The sequence below is a fragment of the Macaca mulatta genome, chromosome Y (assembly GCF_049350105.2).
Source record: "Macaca mulatta isolate MMU2019108-1 chromosome Y, T2T-MMU8v2.0, whole genome shotgun sequence".
Taxonomy (NCBI): Eukaryota; Metazoa; Chordata; class Mammalia; order Primates; family Cercopithecidae; genus Macaca; species Macaca mulatta.
Window position 1 is genome coordinate 4,821,456 of NC_133427.1, and position 17,552 is coordinate 4,839,007.

General features: G+C 37.8%; 1 protein-coding gene across 27 annotated transcripts in view; it reads right to left on the bottom strand.

Moving 5' to 3' along the window:
* The window catches only part of UTY (ubiquitously transcribed tetratricopeptide repeat containing, Y-linked), a 210,932-nt gene that overhangs the window by 172,043 nt on the left and 21,337 nt on the right, over positions 1 to 17,552 (bottom strand). For all 27 annotated transcript variants that reach the window (XM_015128642.3, XM_077989767.1, XM_015128647.3 and 24 more), the window contains exon 4: positions 1,886 to 1,935. In XM_015128642.3, coding sequence (XP_014984128.2) covers positions 1,886 to 1,935 — 50 coding nt within the window. The remainder of the gene's footprint in view (positions 1 to 1,885; positions 1,936 to 17,552) is intronic.

The following is a 17,552-nucleotide window of genomic DNA, read 5'->3' on the forward strand; positions in this document are numbered from 1 at the left end:
TACACATACAGCCAAAATGACACCAGCAAAACCAATTAATAAAGCTCCAGTGACCAAGTACAAAGAAGTAAACTACACGGAAAAGAATTTGAAATAATCACCTTAAAGAAGCTGAATGAGATGAAACATAAGACAGATAAGTAAAAGAAATCGAGAAAACAATGAATGAATAAAATGAGAGCTTTAATAAAGAAATAGAAACCATCAAAAAAAAAAAAAAAACCCTAGACCTGAATGAAGAACACAGTAACAAAATAGAACATTAACAGCCTCAATAGCTGACACAAATATGAATAAGAATCAGCAGGCTGGTATACAACAAGGTCATCTGAAATTAGCTGGTAGTTGTTTCAAGCTGGTGTCTGGAAACAAAAATGAAATTAGCCAGTTAGATGGAAAAAAAAAAAAAAAGTAAAAGTAAAGAGTGCATATGGGACCTACAGGATACCATCAGAAAAACAAACATACATTTTTTTACACAGAAATATATACAATTTCCCAAGGAGGAAAAAAAAGGCTGAAATTAAGAAAAATCAACAAAATAGTAGAACAGGAAGTTCCCTGCTCATATCAAAATTAATTCAAATAATCAAATACCAAAATGTAAAAGCTATAATTATAAAACTCTAAAAGAAAACACTGATAAACATGTATGACGTTGGATTTATTTAACAGATATATTTAAACTAGTTAGTCAGCAGTAAATGTAGAAGCAACAAAAGAAAACATTGTATTTGTACATTTTGACGTTTTCACTAAACATACAGTCAAAATATTTTTTTCCCATCATTTGTTGCATGGACACTTGCTTGTTTCTGCTTTGTGGCTTTTACGTATAATGCTGCAGTGAACATCTGTAGCCTTGCTTTTGTTTGAACATGTAGTTTTATTTTCTTTTATTATATACCTAGGAGTGGAATTGTTTGATAAGATAGTAACTTTGTGAAGAGCTGCTAGGTTGTTTTCTAGAGTAGTCACACCATTTTACATTCCTACCTCAACATTTAAAGATCTGTTTCTCTACATCCTAGCCAACACTTGCTGTCTTTAAAAAATTTTTATCATCCTAGAAAATATGAAGTGGTCTGTAGTTTCGATTCTTATTGTCCTTATGACTAATGTTTGAACATCTTTTCGTTTATTGGCCTTTGGATATGCTTATTTCTGACAAATGTCTATTCTGATTACTTTTCTTCTGTTATCTGAGTTGCAAGAGTTTTAAAATATATGTATTAGTTATTTAATCCTTACATGATTTGCAGATGTTTTCTTATCTTTTGAGTTGTCTTTTCGGTTTTGATAAAATTCTTTGAAGCATCAAAGACTTAAGTTTTGATGGATTCCATCAAAATTTGTCCAGAATAGGCAAATATATAGAAACAGAAGGGAGAGAGACAGAACAGTATGGTGTTTTATTTTAATATCATGAAAATATTTCAAAATTAATTGTTGTGATGGTTGGACAACTCTATGAATACATTAACAACTACTGAATTGTACACTTTCAATGAGTGAATTCTAAGCTATATGCATTATATGTCCATAATGTTTTACCAAAAAAAAAAAATCAAAATAAATTGCATATCAATATATGTTTTGTACTAAGTAGCTTTCATTTTTAATTACATTTCTTTCCCACTCAAGTAATTCATGAAAGCCAGAAATAATTTCATTTGTATTAGGAATCAACACATGGCCTTTCAAAGTCTGTGACTAAAACAGGACTTTCCCTTTACCCACATTATATTATCTATGGCTAACCCTCCCTCATGGCAGTTTCAACTAAGAGTAATATCATGGGTTACATCCTATGACAAGATAAATGTATTTTGAGTATGATCTGCCATAAAGGAAATCAAAACTGTCATTGAAAATTTGTACCAACCTTCCAGTAGTCAGACTGTAAACTGTAATATCTCTGATATGCAGATAATGCTGGAAAAGAAAACATAATTATTAGCCAAATCACATCCCATTTAAAAATCCACTGTAAGACATTAAATAGATATTTTAATATAAGCTGCCCAACATGCCCATCCATTAACAAACAATAAAAATCAAATAACCTAAATTTGATGGCTTACTAATTTAACCAGGTATATAAAACCATGATCAAACGTTACCCATGCACTCGAACAAACATAATATCTTAGCAATTACTTGAATCAATTTGACCTCCTTCAGGGACTAAAAGTAATGGCAATCTTCTAAAGGTATTCCCCACTACGATAAAGTTTTCTAATTTTTCTTAACATGCAATTCACTTTCTACAAAGATAAAAATTCAGTCACCTAAGGCAGAAAATAACTCTTTGTGATGCTTCCCTTTACACAATCAGTAGACTACTATGATCTATAGTTTAATTCCAAGTTAGGATGCCCTATGCCCTAAAACCTACCTAAAGGCAAAAAGGGTACTCAAATCATATAAAGCAGTTGTTACCGACTAACTAAAAAAACGCACAAAAATAAAATCACAAAATAAAAACATAAAAAATAAGTCATATAAGCACATTAGAATTAGTGGAAACATTAACAATGACAAAACTAGGAAAACCCATCACTTTATCCAATCAACTCAGAATCTCTGAAAAACAGCTAAGCAATGATTACATTGCTGGGGACAAGCTTTTAGGATAAACTATTGCAATAAATATCACCCAAAAGTCAAAAATAAATTGAAAAAAATGAAAAAGAAAAAATAAACTGAAAACAGCAGAATGCCAAAAGGGACAGACTGAACATACTGTAATAGGCAGAGGATTCTGTCTTGAACAAACATTTTTACAAATTTCAGAGATTTTTACAATAAAGATGTAAATGTTAGCTGAAATGCTTTCACTGAATTTAACCACAAAAAGTTAAGGTGTGGGGGTAAGCCTATCGAGGAAAACTTGCTTTTTTCAAACACTCATAAAATGACGAGAGAATTTTTAAAAAACCAAATTTAATGCTCAACAGACAGTAGCATATATGAGAATCATCTCACGATATAGGCTACATTTATATTACTGAAATATTTACTTTCAAAACAAAAAAGTGCAAAAAAGTGACATCCAAAAAAGTAGCCTGAAAAGAAAAGATTCGTAGACACTTTCTCAAGAAAAGCAAACTTAAAGTCTCTCTACAGCTGTCTTAAGGGCACTATTCAAAATGGAGAAAATTTTACATAAGAAAATATATCAAGTTCTCGGCAAAAACAGTGAAAATCTATCTTATTTTAGCCTGAACTAATTCTTTCTTACACCATTCCTACTCTACCCCAGCTCAGTAAGATAGGACCACCAGACCCACCAAAATATAGCGTTCTCTCTTGCTCCTGTTTTAGGGCTAGGCTAACTTCTCAATAGATGTAAGCTACCAAAATTTCCCCCACTCAGCTCAGTATTGCAGAAACTATATTAAAAACAAGTGGGGACAGGCACAGTGGCTCACGCCTGTAATCCCAACACTTTGAGGGGCTGAGGCAGGTGGATCACAACGTCAGGAGATGGAGACCATCCTGATTCACACAGTGAAACCCCGTCTCTACTAAAAATACAAAAAGTTAGCCAGGCGTGATGGCATGTGCCTGTAGTCCCAGCTACTTGGGAGGTTGAGGCAGGAGAATCACCTGAATGTGGGAGGCAGAGATTGCAGGGAGCCAAGATCGTGCCACTGCGCTCCAGCCTGGATGACAGAGTGAAACTCTGTCTGGAAAACAAAACAAAACAAAACAAAAAAAACAAGGGCAAATGACAAGACAAGAAGCTGCTTTGCTCTCCCATGCCCACAGTGGCTAACTGGAAACTCTAATCCAGGTGCAGTAGACCAGGAAAGTACTGATGCCCAACAGCCCTTGATCTAAATAACTCTGGGTAGATTCCATGTAAAAGAAGCAAGCAGACTAAAGACCATAGCTCCTACCCAGTGCCTGCTCCTAAAGCACAGGGATCATTTCAAGATTGGTGGCCATTATCTCAGGCTCCAGACCTTGAAAAGCAAAGGTTCAACTCTAGTGGAAAAAGTAGGCTTAAGATCATGGAATACAGTAGTTTCTCTTCTAGTGTGAATTTATTCAGAAAGCATTTGGGGATGTTCAAGCCCAAGAATATCATAGAAAACATGCAGATTTTTACAGATAAGCATCTAGTAGCTCCAAAAGAGCAAGTATCTAAACGGCAGACTGGCTAGAAGTTTTACAGAGAGAAACAAGGAAAGAAATCTCCAGGGTTAGAAAAGTCCTGGGAGATAGACCTCAAGAAGTGTCGCACAAATGAGAAATGTGGGACACTGTTCAGCATAAACACTACAAGTAACAATTATTGGGAAAAAAAGAACAGAAAAAGGAACAGAAAGCCTGAAGAATACCACAGTGGTAAATTCCCACCATGTTACAGGTTATCTATTTCCCTGCTATCCCACATTTGAAACTGAAGAAGCCACCATTCTGGAAGCACCAAAAAGAATGAAGGCAGGCAGGGTGGAGCTACTCTCAGTAACCAAAGGACCAAGGAAAAAGGCAATCCAGCAAGACAGAAAACTGAGAATGTAATCTGTCCACTGCAAACAGTACAGAAAAAGAGTTCCCTCAAACCACCTACTCTACACACAAAGGTCAAGGAGAAAGCACAGACATCTATCATGTATCAGGCTACCTATTGTGTTAATGTGAGAGGATGCCAATAAGGGAGCAAGAATTTATCTGATGGCTAGTAATGAGGCTCACATGTCCTCCGCTGAAAGTAGCCTAGATTTCACACTCACATGGCAGAAACAAGTTGCCTGCACGTGCTAGGGGAGTCAGAGCACCCAGGTGGAAGTCAGGATTTTAACCACTGGCCAGTAATACGGAAGCCTGGAAGAATAATGGAAACCATGTGGGAAGCCAAAACTCTCATTTCAGTTCAGCATTAACAAAAAGCCTAACTCAGTGAAGAATCTGAATTTTAACATTCACCTGGCAGTAAGAAACAGCAATACCATTTACTGCAGATTAATATAAGATCCACCAGCCAGGTGCAGTGGCTCACACCTGTAATCCTAGTACTTTCGGAGGCCGAGGTAGGTGGATCACTGAAGGTCAGGGGTTCGAGACCAGCCTGGCCAACAGAGTGAAACCCCATCTCTACTAAAACTATAAAACTTAGCGAAGTATGGTGACACATACCTGTAGTTCCAGCTACTTGAGAGGCTGAGGCATGAGAATCACTTGAACCCACAAGGCAGAGGTTGCAGTGAGCCGAGATAGCACTACTGCTGGGCAACAGAGTGAGACTCTGCCTGATAGCATAACATAAAACCTTTCAAGATCCAGTCAAAAATCATTCACCATATCAAAAAAAAAAAAAAAGAAAAGAAAAGAAAAAGAAAAAGAAAAAAAAGTAAATCACACTGAATGAAAAAGATGGGAGAAATGTTTGAGTATATGATAACAAATTTTAAACTGGAATAAAAGTGCTTCAAAGAGCAATAAAAAAAGGAAAAATGAGAAAGTCACAGTAAAGAAACAGAAGCTACAAAAGGCAAACCAATGTAAACTTTAGAACTTATAAATGAAATAGTCAAAATAAAGAGCTCAGCTAATAGCCTCAGCAGCACAATGCACACAGAAACATCATTAAACTAGAATACGGAAAGATAAAAAACTACTCAAGCTAAGCTAACAAGAAAAAATAAACTAAGGCAACGAAAGAATGCAGCCTCATGGATTTGTGGGTTATTAATCACAGAACTAAGTATCATTACACTCCACAAGTAATGGAGACAGAACCAGTTGTAAAATGTACTTAAAGATAGGTATGAAATTTCTCCAAATGTGAATGAAAAAAGAGATGTGGATGCTAGCCACAACAAAGCTCCTAAACCCTTCAAGGGCCCTCAGACTAACACAGGGGACTGCCTGGAGATCACGCAAAGGCATTGCTCCAGAGAGGGAGGTCACTTTGGGACCAATGCACTGCTAGAGCACTAAGCAACTGCAAGTAGCTAAAACAACTTGAGGAGCAATAAACTCCAATGACTCACATTTCCCAATATCAAAACTTTCTACAAAGCTACTGTAATGAAAACAGTAGAGCTAACATAAGGACAGAAATAGAGACAATGGTAGAATAGAGCTGAGAACCTGAAAATAATGTTTACATGTATGATCAATTGATTTTTTCACAGAATGCTTAGTCCACTTTTGAATGGGCAGTTCAATTTTCTCATGCAAAAGAATGAGGCTGGTCCCCCAACTCACATTAATATACTAAATGTAATCAATTATTTATTAAATATAAGAAGTAAAACCAAAGAAATCTGGGAGAAAATCTAAAGATTCTTCATGTTCACGAACATGGCAACAGAGAGGGCATCAAAAGCATAAGCAACAACAGATAAACTGAACTTGATCTAAATTAGAAACCTCTACGCAAAGCTCCTTGTCAATAAAATGAAATGAAAACCTATATGATGGGAGAAAATATTTGCAAATCATGTTTAATCATGATTTATTATCGAGAATATACAAAAAACTCCTAGAACTCAGTAACAAAAAGACAAGTAGCTCAACTAAAAAATACATAAAGAATCTGAACAGACATCTATCCAAAGAAGATACATAAATGGCCAATGAGCACCTGAAAAGATACTCAACAGCATTAGTCACCAGGGAAATAATGCAAATCAAAACCACTATGAGACTATCGCTTCACACTGTAATGGTTACAACAGGAGGTGTGGGGAAATAGTAAAAAACAAGTGTTGGCAAAAAACTGGAAATCTCCTCCTTTAATGGCAGGATAGTAATAATGGGTACAGCATCTGTGGAAAACAGGTTTTCTTACAAAAATTACTGTTTTTTCAGTAATAAAAATAGCAATTCCACTGCCAGCTAACTTGTCAAAAGAACTGAAGGCCGGGCACAGTGGCTCACGCCTGTAATCCCAACACTTTGGGAGGCCGAGGTGGCTGGATCACCTGAGGTCAGGAGTTCGAGACCAGCCTGGCCAACATGGCGAAACCCTATCTCTACCAAAAAAAAAAAAAAAAAGACAAAAATTGGTTGGGTGTGCTGGTGGTTGCCAGTAAGCCCAGCTACTCAGGAGGCTGAGGTGAGAAAATCGCTTGAACCCAGGAGGCAGAGGCTGCTGTGAGCCATGATCACGTCACTGCACTCCAGCCTAGGTAACAACAACAAAAAACAATTAAAAGTGGGGACTCAAATAGATGTCTGTATACTAATTTTCATAGCACATTCTGAACAGCCAAAAGGTAGAAAAAAAAAAAAAAAGAAAGCATTCATCCAAGATGAACAGTAAATTGTGGCATACAAGTACAATAAAATATTCAGTAATAAAAAGGAACAAAGTAGTGATACATGCTGCAACATGAATGAAACTTGCAAATATTCTGCTGAGTAAAAACAGCTGACACATACAATATGATTTTATTTATATGAAATATCAATAACAGGCAATCCACAGAGACAGAAAGTAGACTAGTGATTGTAAGGACCTAGCTGAAGAAAGGAAGAAAGAGTAGTGACCAATAAAATAACATTTTAACCAAAGAAATATATACATTGTAAACTGTTTTAAAGAAACCAAACAGGTCGGGCATGTTGGTTCACGTCTATAATCCTGGCACTTTTGAAGGCCAAGGTGCACAGATCACCTGAGACCAGGAGTTTGAGACCAGCCTAGACAACATTGCAAAACCCCATCTCTACCAAAAATACAAAATTAGCCAGGAATGGAGGCAGACACCTGTAATCTCAGCTACTCAAGAGGCTGAGGCAGGAGAATCACCTGAACCCAGGTGGTGGAGGTTGCAGTGAGTCAGATCACACGACTTCATTCCAGCCTGGGTGTCAAAGTGACACTGTGTCTCAAAAAAAAAAAAAAAAAAAAAAAGAAAGAAAAGAAACAAGGATCTATGTCAATGATTTATTGCAGCATTATTCACACTAGCCGAAAGGTGGAAACAAATCAAGAGTCCACAAACACCAATGGATAAACAAAAAAGTGGTACATACATACAAAGAAATATTAATAAGCCTTAAAAACAAATGAAATTCTAATACATATTATATGAATGACTAAATTAAACACATGACAGGTAAAAGAATCCAGACACAAAAGGAACAATAATGCATTATTCCACTTATAACTTACCACGGAAAGATATGTTCATACAGATCAAGGTGTAATATAGGCAAACAAGGGCTGGGTGTGGTGAATACGAATTTATAGCTGAATGGTTAGAGAGTTTTGTTTGGTATGACAAAAAAAAAAAACTTTTGGAAGAGTGGTGATGGCTATGATGTACTTACTGCTAAAGAAATTTAACACTTAAAAGTGATTTAAATGGCAAATTGTGTTATATACATTTTAACATTAAACTTTTAAAAAAAAGAAAAATCATTTTTTCTGGAATAAGTAAAAATCTCTCTCTGGAAGGGATGGGAAAATTCAAAGATCAGAACGACTATCCATAGTCATAGACTATCACATACCTAAAGGACATGAATAATAAAATTTCAGAGTAAGGGTAAGAATAACAGATTTTCTAAATTATCATCAAAACATTTCCAACATGAAGGACATGAGATGCTGATTCACAACGACACATAATAGACTAAAATAGGCCTATTCTAAAACATATCAATTTGAAACTTCGGAACTATAGTTCTATATTCCCAGTTTTTAGAAAATTAGTATTTTCCTAAGTCTTCAATATCCCCACCGCCTGTGACTGTCTAACCCAAATGATCAGGTACATCAATAGGACAAGACTAGTCCCTGCCAAGTCGACTTTCTTGCCTTTCCCTGATTATGATCTAGAAACATTCAAACACATCAGTAAAATTCTCTCTAGTCTTTTGCTTCAGTATTCTGTCCTGACCCCTAATAAAGGGGTTCCACATTCTCTCAGCTCCTGATGTGCTGGGTAAGGCCACTTTCTGTGAGTACCACCTAGATTACCCCTTGTGTGGTGTGCCAGGCCTGCCTCTTCTAGAACCTTTGAGTAAAACAAACCCTTTAATTTCATTTGCCTCATCAAGTATAATGTCCACAGCCGTAATGGAACAATCCTTAGCAACCCCAAAAAGACCACTTACTCCTCTATTTACAACATAAGGACAAAGACTTCCAGGGGTAAGGCACTGAACAACAGGTCACATGAAAAAAATTGTTATTAAAGAACCTCAGACTCCATACCAGCAATTCCAACACCAAGAAAATGGAAAATAACTTCCAAAATTATGAAAAAAAAAAAAAAACTATTTCCATCCTAGATTTAAATATTCAGATTATTAATTTACAGTTGCAAGGGTAAAAGAAAGATATTTCACACAAACATATATGTGAAGTCTCAAAACATTATTTCTCACGAATCTTTCCTTAAGAAGGTACTAAAGAATGTGCTCGTCTAGAAAATATTATACACTGGCTGGACATACGAGGCTTACACCTATAATCCCAGCACTCTGAGAAAAAGGCAGTATGGATTACTCAAGTTCAAGAGTTTAAGGCCAGCCTTGGGTAATGAAACTCTGTCTCTGGAAAAAACACAAAAATTAGCCAGGCGTGGTGACTTGAACCTGTAGTTCCAGCTACCTGGGCAGCTGAGGTGGAAAAATGGCTTCAGCCACAAAGACAGAGGTTGCACTGAGGCGACATTGAGCCAGTGCACCACCACCTGGAAGACAGAGCAAGAACCTGACTCTAAAATATAATGAAAAATAAAAAATTATATACCAACGAAGAAGATATGTGATAAAGAAAACAGGAGAACCAGAACAAAGAAAAAAGGTTCCAAATGGCATCTATATCCCAGATAGAATTTAGGAATACAATGACTCAGGACATACACATACTGATCTACCAACATCTGCTATTCTTGTATTTCTTAATCTGAAAAATGTCCACTTAAACCTGGTTTTGACTATTATATGTGCACACCTATTTTTTTCAAACCACCTCTATTATCCTCTTCACACACTACAAACTAGATCACTAGAAGGCCATCTCACTCCCCACAGAAGTGTTCTAACATGACCATCATTTGAATTGTCCATTCTCTCCCTCATCTTATTTCCTCACAAATTTCTAGTACTTGGTACATATAAGAGCCTACTCAGAGACACTAATTGTAAGAAGTATGTTGTCCTAAAGTCTGTTTCTAAAAATCAGTTTTATTTATGCGGGGGTATTAAGTTTTTCAAAGCTAAAGAATATTCAATCATTCATAAGTAGTTGAAGAAAACAAAATTTCAAGGAATCTATAAACTCTATGCCTAGAACTACCATGAATTTAGTAAGCTCTTATGATTAAAAGTCAATTTTAAAACTCAAATGTTACTTCTTATAGTACTAACAATAAACAACTAGACACAAAAATTTGACACCAAAAATTTAAATATTTACATCTCAGTATAATAATATATTTAATAAAAAATGCAGGATCTGTATGTTGAAACTGTCAAAACAAGAAATTACAGCACAAAACAAATGAAAAGTCATTTCATTTACATGAATCAAAAGAATTACTACAGATAGATAAGATGAACATCTTTCCTAAAATAATTAATAAATTCAACATAATCCAAATGAACCCCCAAGATTGGCTTGTCTATACCTGCAAAAAAGTACTCCCTTGAGTGTGGGCTATTGATAGTGACTTCCTTCCAAACAATATGATATAGAAAGAAGCAAAAAGAGTAACTTTACACTGGAGAAACCTAACAAACAGTGCCTCAGCCAGTAAATAACATTAACATTGTTAAGTCATGTTGACAGTATGTATCTCTGATATGATGTGATAAAAATGCACTTTATCCTTATAACTTTCCTCCTAAAAAAAAATGATAACCTTAGTTTAATCATGAGAAAAACATCACATGATCCCAGTTCAGTGACATTCTACAAAATAACTGACCAATACTCCTCAAAACTACTAGCATCATCAAAAGTAAGGAAAGCCTGAGAAAGTTGCAACAGACAAGAAGATCATAAGGAGACATGACAACTAAATGAAATGAGCTATCCTAGTCAGAACTCTCAAAGAGAAAAAGGAAAACAGGGAAAAACTTAAAAAAAAAATTTTTTTTTAAATTTATTTATTATTATACTTTAAGTTGTAGGGTACATGTGCATAACGTGCAGGTTTGTTACATATGTATACTTGTGCCATGTTGCTGTGCTGCACCCATCAACTCGTCATTTACATCAGGTATAACTCCCAATGCAATCCCTCCCCCCTCCCCCCTCCCCATGATAGGCCCCGGTGTGTGATGTTCCCCTTCCTGAGTCCAAGTGATCTCACTGTTCAGTTCCCACCTATGAGTGAGAACATGCGGTGTTTGGTTTTCTGTTCTTGTGATAGTTTGCTAAGAATGATGGATTCCAGCTGCATCCATGTCCCTACAAAGGACACAAACTCATCCTTTTTGATGGCTGCATAGTATTCCATGGTGTATATGTGCCACATTTTCTTAATCCAGTCTGTCACTGATGGACATTTGGGTTGATTCCAAGTCTTTGCTATTGTGAATAGTGCTGCAATAAACATACGTGTGCATGTGTCTTTATAGCAGCATAATTTATAATCCTTTGGGTATATACCCAGTAATGGGATGGCTGGGTCATATGGTACATCTAGTTCTAGATCCTTGAGGAATCGCCATACTGTTTTCCATAATGGTTAAACTAGTTTACAATCCCACCAACAGTGTAAAAGTGTTTCCACATCCTCTCCAGCACCTGTTGTTTCCTGACTTTTTAATGATCGCCATTCTAACTGGTGTGAGATGGTATCTCATTGTGGTTTTGATTTGCATTTCTCTGATGGCCAGTGATGATGAGCATTTTTTCATGTGTCTGTTGGCTGTATGAATGTCTTCTTTTGAGAAATGTCTGTTCATATCCTTTGCCCACTTTTTGATGGGGTTGTTTGTTTTTTTCTTGTAAATTTGTTTGAGTTCTTTGTAGGTTCTGGATATTAGCCCTTTGTCAGATGATTAGATTGCAAAAATGTTCTCCCATTCTGTAGGTTGCCTGTTCACTCTGATGGTAGTTTCTTTTGCTGTGCAGAAGCTCTTTAGTTTAATTAGATCCCATTTGTCAATTTTGGCTTTTGCTGCCGTTGCTTTTGGTGTTTTAGACATGAAGTCTTTGCCCATACCTATGTCCTGAATGGTACTACCTAGGTTTTCCTCTAGGATTTTTATGGTATTAGGTCTAACATTTAAGTCTCTAATCCATCTTGAATTAATTTTCGTATAAGGAGTAAGGAAAGGATCCAGTTTCGGCTTTCTACTTATGGCTAGCCAATTTTCCCAGCACCATTTATTAAATAGGGAATCCTTTCCCCATTTCTTGTTTCTCTTAGGTTTGTCAAAGATCAGATGGCTGTAGATGTGTGGTATTATTTCTGAGGACTCTGCTCTGTTCCATTGGTCTATATCTCTGTTTTGGTACCAGTACCATGCTGTTTTGGTTACTGTAGCTTTGTAGTATAGTTTGAAGTCAGGTAGCGTGATGCCTCCAGCTTTGTTCTTTTGACTTAGGATTGTCTTGGAGATGCGGGGTGTTTTTTGGTTCCATATGAACTTTAAAGCAGTTTTTTCCAATTCTGTGAAGAAACTCATTGGTAGCTTGATGGGGATGGCATTGAATCTATAAACTACCTTGGGCAGTATGGCCATTTTCACGATATTGATTCTTCCTATCCATGAGCATGGTATGTTCTTCCATTTGTTTGTGTCCTCTTTTATTTCACTGAGCAGTGGTTTGTAGTTCTCCTTGAAGAGGTCCTTTAAATCCCTTGTAAGTTGGATTCCTAGGTATTTTATTCTCTTTGAAGCAATTGTGAATGGAAGTTCATTCATGATTTGGCTCTCTGTTTGTCTGTTACTGGTGTATAAGAATGCTTGTAATTTTTGCACATTAATTTTGTATCCTGAGACTTTGCTGAAGTTGCTTATCAGCTTAAGGAGATTTTGGGCTGAGACAATGGGGTTTTCTAAATATACAATCATGTCATCTGCAAACAGGGACAATTTGACTTCTTCTTTTCCTAACTGAATACCCTTGATTTCTTTCTCTTGCCTGATTGCCCTAGCCAGAACTTCCAACACTATGTTGAATAGGAGTGGTGAGAGAGGGCATCCCTGTCTTGTGCCAGTTTTCAAAGGGAATTTTTCCAGTTTTTGCCCATTCAGTATTATATTGGCTGTGGGTTTGTCATAAATAGCTCTTATTATTTTGAGGTACGTTCCATCAATACCGAATTTATTGAGCGTTTTTAGCATGAAGGGCTGTTGAATTTTGTCAAAAGCCTTTTCTGCATCTATTGAGATAATCATGTGGTTCTTGTCTTTGGTTCTGTTTATATGCTGGATTATGTTTATTGATTTGCGAATGTTGAACCAGCCTTGCATCCCAGGGATGAAGCCCACTTGATCATGGTGGATAAGCTTTTTGATATGTTGCTGAATCCGGTTTGCCAGTATTTTATTGAGGATTTTTGCATCGATGTTCATCAGGGATATTGGTCTAAAATTCTCTTTTTTTGTTGTGTCTCTGCCAGGCTTTGGTATCAGGATGATGTTGGCCTCATAAAATGAGTTAGGGAGGATTCCCTCTTTTTCTATTGATTCGAATAGTTTCAGAAGGAATGGTACCAACTCCTCCTTGTACCTCTGGTAGAATTCAGCTGTGAATCCATCTGGTCCTGGACTTTTTTTGGTTGGTAGGCTATTAATTATTGCCTCAATTTCAGAGCCTGCTATTGGTCTATTCAGGGATTCAACTTCTTCCTGGTTTAGTCTTGGAAGAGTGTAAGTGTCCAGGAAATTATCCATTTCTTCTAGATTTTCCAGTTTATTTGCGTAGAGGTGTTTATAGTATTCTCTGATGGTAGTTTGTATTTCTGTGGGGTCGGTGGTGATATCCCCTTTATCATTTTTAATTGCGTCGATTTGATTCTTCTCTCTTTTCTTCTTTATTAGTCTTGCTAGTGGTCTGTCAATTTTGTTGATCTTTTCAAAAAACCAACTCCTGGATTCATTGATTTTTTGGAGAGTTTTTTGTGTCTCTATCTCCTTCAGTTCTGCTTTGATCTTAGTTATTTCTTGCCTTCCGCTAGCTTTTGAATGTGTTTGCTCTTGCTTCTCTAGTTCTTTTAATTGCGATGTTAGAGTGTCAATTTTAGATCTTTCCTGCTTTCTCTTGTGGGCATTTAGTGCTATAAATTTCCCTCTACACACTGCTTTAAATGTGTCCCAGAGATTCTGGTATGTTGTATCTTTGTACTCATTGGTTTCAAAGAACATCTTTATTTCTGCCTTCATTTCGTTATGTACCCAGTCGTCATTCAGAGCAGGTTGTTCAGTTTCCATGTAGTTGAGTGGTTTTGATTGAGTTTCTTAGTCCTGAGTTCTAGTTTGATTGCACTGTGGTCTGAGAGACAGTTTGTTATAATTTCTGTTCTTGTACATTTGCTGAGGAGTGCTTTACTTCCAATTACGTGGTCGATTTTTGAGTAAGTACGATGTGGTGCTGAGAAGAATATATATTCTGTTGATTTGGGGTGGAGAATTCTATAGATGTCTATTAGGTCTGCTTGCTGCAGAGATGAGTTCAATTCCTGGATATCCTTGTTAACTTTGTGTCTCGTTGATCTGTCTAATGTTGATAGTGGAGTGTTGAAGTCTCCCATTATTATTGTATGGGAGTCTAAGTCTCTTTGTAAGTCTCTCAGGACTTGTTTTATGAATCTGGGTGCTCCTGTATTGGGTGCATATATATTTAAGATAGTTAGCTCTTCCTGTTGAATTGATCCCTTTACCATTATGTAATGGCCTTCTTTGTCTCTTTTGATCTTTGATGGTTTAAAGTCTGTTTTATCAGAGACTAGTATTGCAACCCCCGCTTTTTTTTGTTCTCCATTTGCTTGGTAAATCTTCCTCCATCCCTTTATTTTGAGCCTATGTATGTCTCTGCCTGTGACATGGGTCTCCTGAATACAGCAGACTGATGGGTCTTGACTCTTTATCCAGTTTGCCAGCCTGTGTCTTTTAATTGGAGCATTTAGTCCATTTACATTTAAGGTTAAGATTGTTATGTGTGAACTTGATCCTGCCATTATGATATTAACTGGTTATTTTGCTCGTTAGTTGATGCAGTTTCTTCCTAGCCTTGATGGTCTTTACATTTTGGCATGTTTTTGCAATGGCTGGTACCGGTCGTTCCTTTCCATGTTTAGTGCTTCCTTCAGGGTCTCTTGTAAGGCAGGCCTAGTGGTGACAAAATCTCTAAGCATTTGCTTATCTGTAAAGGATTTTATTTCTCCTTCAATTATGAAACTGTGATTCATAAGTGGCTGGATATGAAATTCTGGGTTTAAAATTCTTTTCTTTAAGAATGTTGAATATTGGCCCCCACTCTCTTCTGGCTTGCAGAGTTTCTGCCGAGAGATCTGCTGTTAGTCTGATGGGCTTCCCTTTGTGGGTAACCCGACCTTTCTCTCTGGCTGCCCTTAAGATTTTTTCCTTCATTTCAACTTTGGTGAATCTGGCAATTATGTGTCTTGGAGTTGCTCTTCTCGAGGAGTATCTTTGTGGCGTTCTCTGTATTTCCTGGATTTTAATGTTGGCCTGCCCTACTGGGTTGGGGAAGTTCTCCTGGATGATATCCTGAAGAGTGTTTTCCAACTTGGTTCCACTTTCCCCCTCACTTTCAGGCACCCCAATCAGACGTAGATTTGGTCTTTTTACATAATCCCATACTTCTTGCAGGCTTTGTTCATTTCTTTTTCTGCTTTTTTCTTTTGGTTTCTCTTCTCGCTTCATTTCATTCATTTGATCCTCAATCGCAGATACTCTTTCTTCCAGTTGATCGAGTCGGTTACTGAAGCTTGTGCATTTGTCACGTATTTCTCGTGTCATGGTTTTCATCTCTGTCATTTCGTTTATGACCTTCTCTGCATTAATTACTCTAGCCATCAATTCTTCCACTTTTTTTTCAAGATTTTTCGTTTCTTTGCGCTGGGTACGTAATTCCTCCTTTAGCTCTGAGAAATTTGATGGACTGAAGCCTTCTTCTCTCATCTCATCAAAGTCATTCTCCGTCCAGCTTTGATCCGTTGCTGGCGATGAGCTGCGCTCCTTTGCCGGGGGAGATGCGCTCTTATTTTTTGAATTTCCAGCTTTTCTGCCCTGCTTTTTCCCCATCTTTGTGGTTTTATCTGCCTCTGGTCTTTGATGATGGTGATGTACTGATGGGGTTTTGGTGTAGGTGTCCTTCCTGTTTGATAGTTTTCCTTCGAACAGTCAGGACCCTCAGCTGTAGGTCTGTTGGAGATTGCTTGAGGTCCACTCCAGACCCTGTTTGCCTGGGTATCAGCAGCAGAGGCTGCAGAAGATAGAATAATTCTGAACAGCGAGTGTACCTGTCTGATTCTTGCTTTGGAAGCTTCCTCTCAGGGGGGTACTCCACCCTGTGAGGTGTGGGGTGTCAGACTGCCCCTAGTGGGGGATGTCTCCCAGTTAGGCTACTCAGGGGTCAGGGACCCACTTGAGCAGGGAGTCTGTCCCTTCTCAGATCTCAACCTCCGTGTTGGGAGATCCACTGCTCTCTTCAAAGCTGTGAGACAGAGTTGTTTGCGTCTGCAGAGGTTTCGGCTGCGTTTGTTATTGCCCTGTCCCCAGAGGTGGAGTCTACAGAGACAGGCAGGTTTCTTTGAACTGCTGTGACCTCCACCCAGTTCGAGCTTCCCAGCAGCTTTGTTTACCTACTAAGCCTCAGCAATGGCGGGCGCCCCTCCCCCAGCCTTGCTGCTGCCTTGCCGGTAGATCACAGACTGCTGTGCTAGCAATGAGGGAGGCTCCGTGGGTGTGGGACTCTCCCGGCCAGGTGTGGGATATGATCTCCTGGTGTGCCTGTTTGCTTAAAGCGCAGTATTGGGGTGGGAGTTACCCGATTTTCCAGGTGGTGTGTGTCTCAGTTCCCCTGGCTAGGAAAAGGGATTCCCTTCCCCCTTGCGCTTCCCAGGTGAGGCAATGCCTCGCCCTGCTTCAGCTCTCGCTGGTCGGGCTGCAGCAGCTGACCAGCACCGATCGTCCGGCACTCCCCAGTGAGATGAACCCAGTACCTCAGTTGAAAATGCAGAAATCACCGGTCTTCTGTGTCGCTCGCGCTGGGAGTTGGAGACTGGAGCTGTTCCTATTCGGCCATCTTGCTCCGCCCCCCCCAAAAAAAATTTTTAATAGAGACTTTAGTTAATATTTAAATATTGCTTCATAACATTGTGACAAATCTATCATCGTAATGGAAGAGCTGAAACGGAAATGGAGTATATACAGAAACTCTCTAATAACTTGTAAAATGTATCATGCACTTGACCATGTCTATAAAAAGTAAAAACATTATAATCATATTGTCAATCACTGTCCTAGATAAAGGCATTAGGAGAGTACTATGGTCAGCCTCCATTTTCAACCTATAAAGTTTAAAATTCATATTCAGAATTTATAAGGAATTTATTTACCTCTTATAATTTTGACTGTCACCTCATGTACTTAAG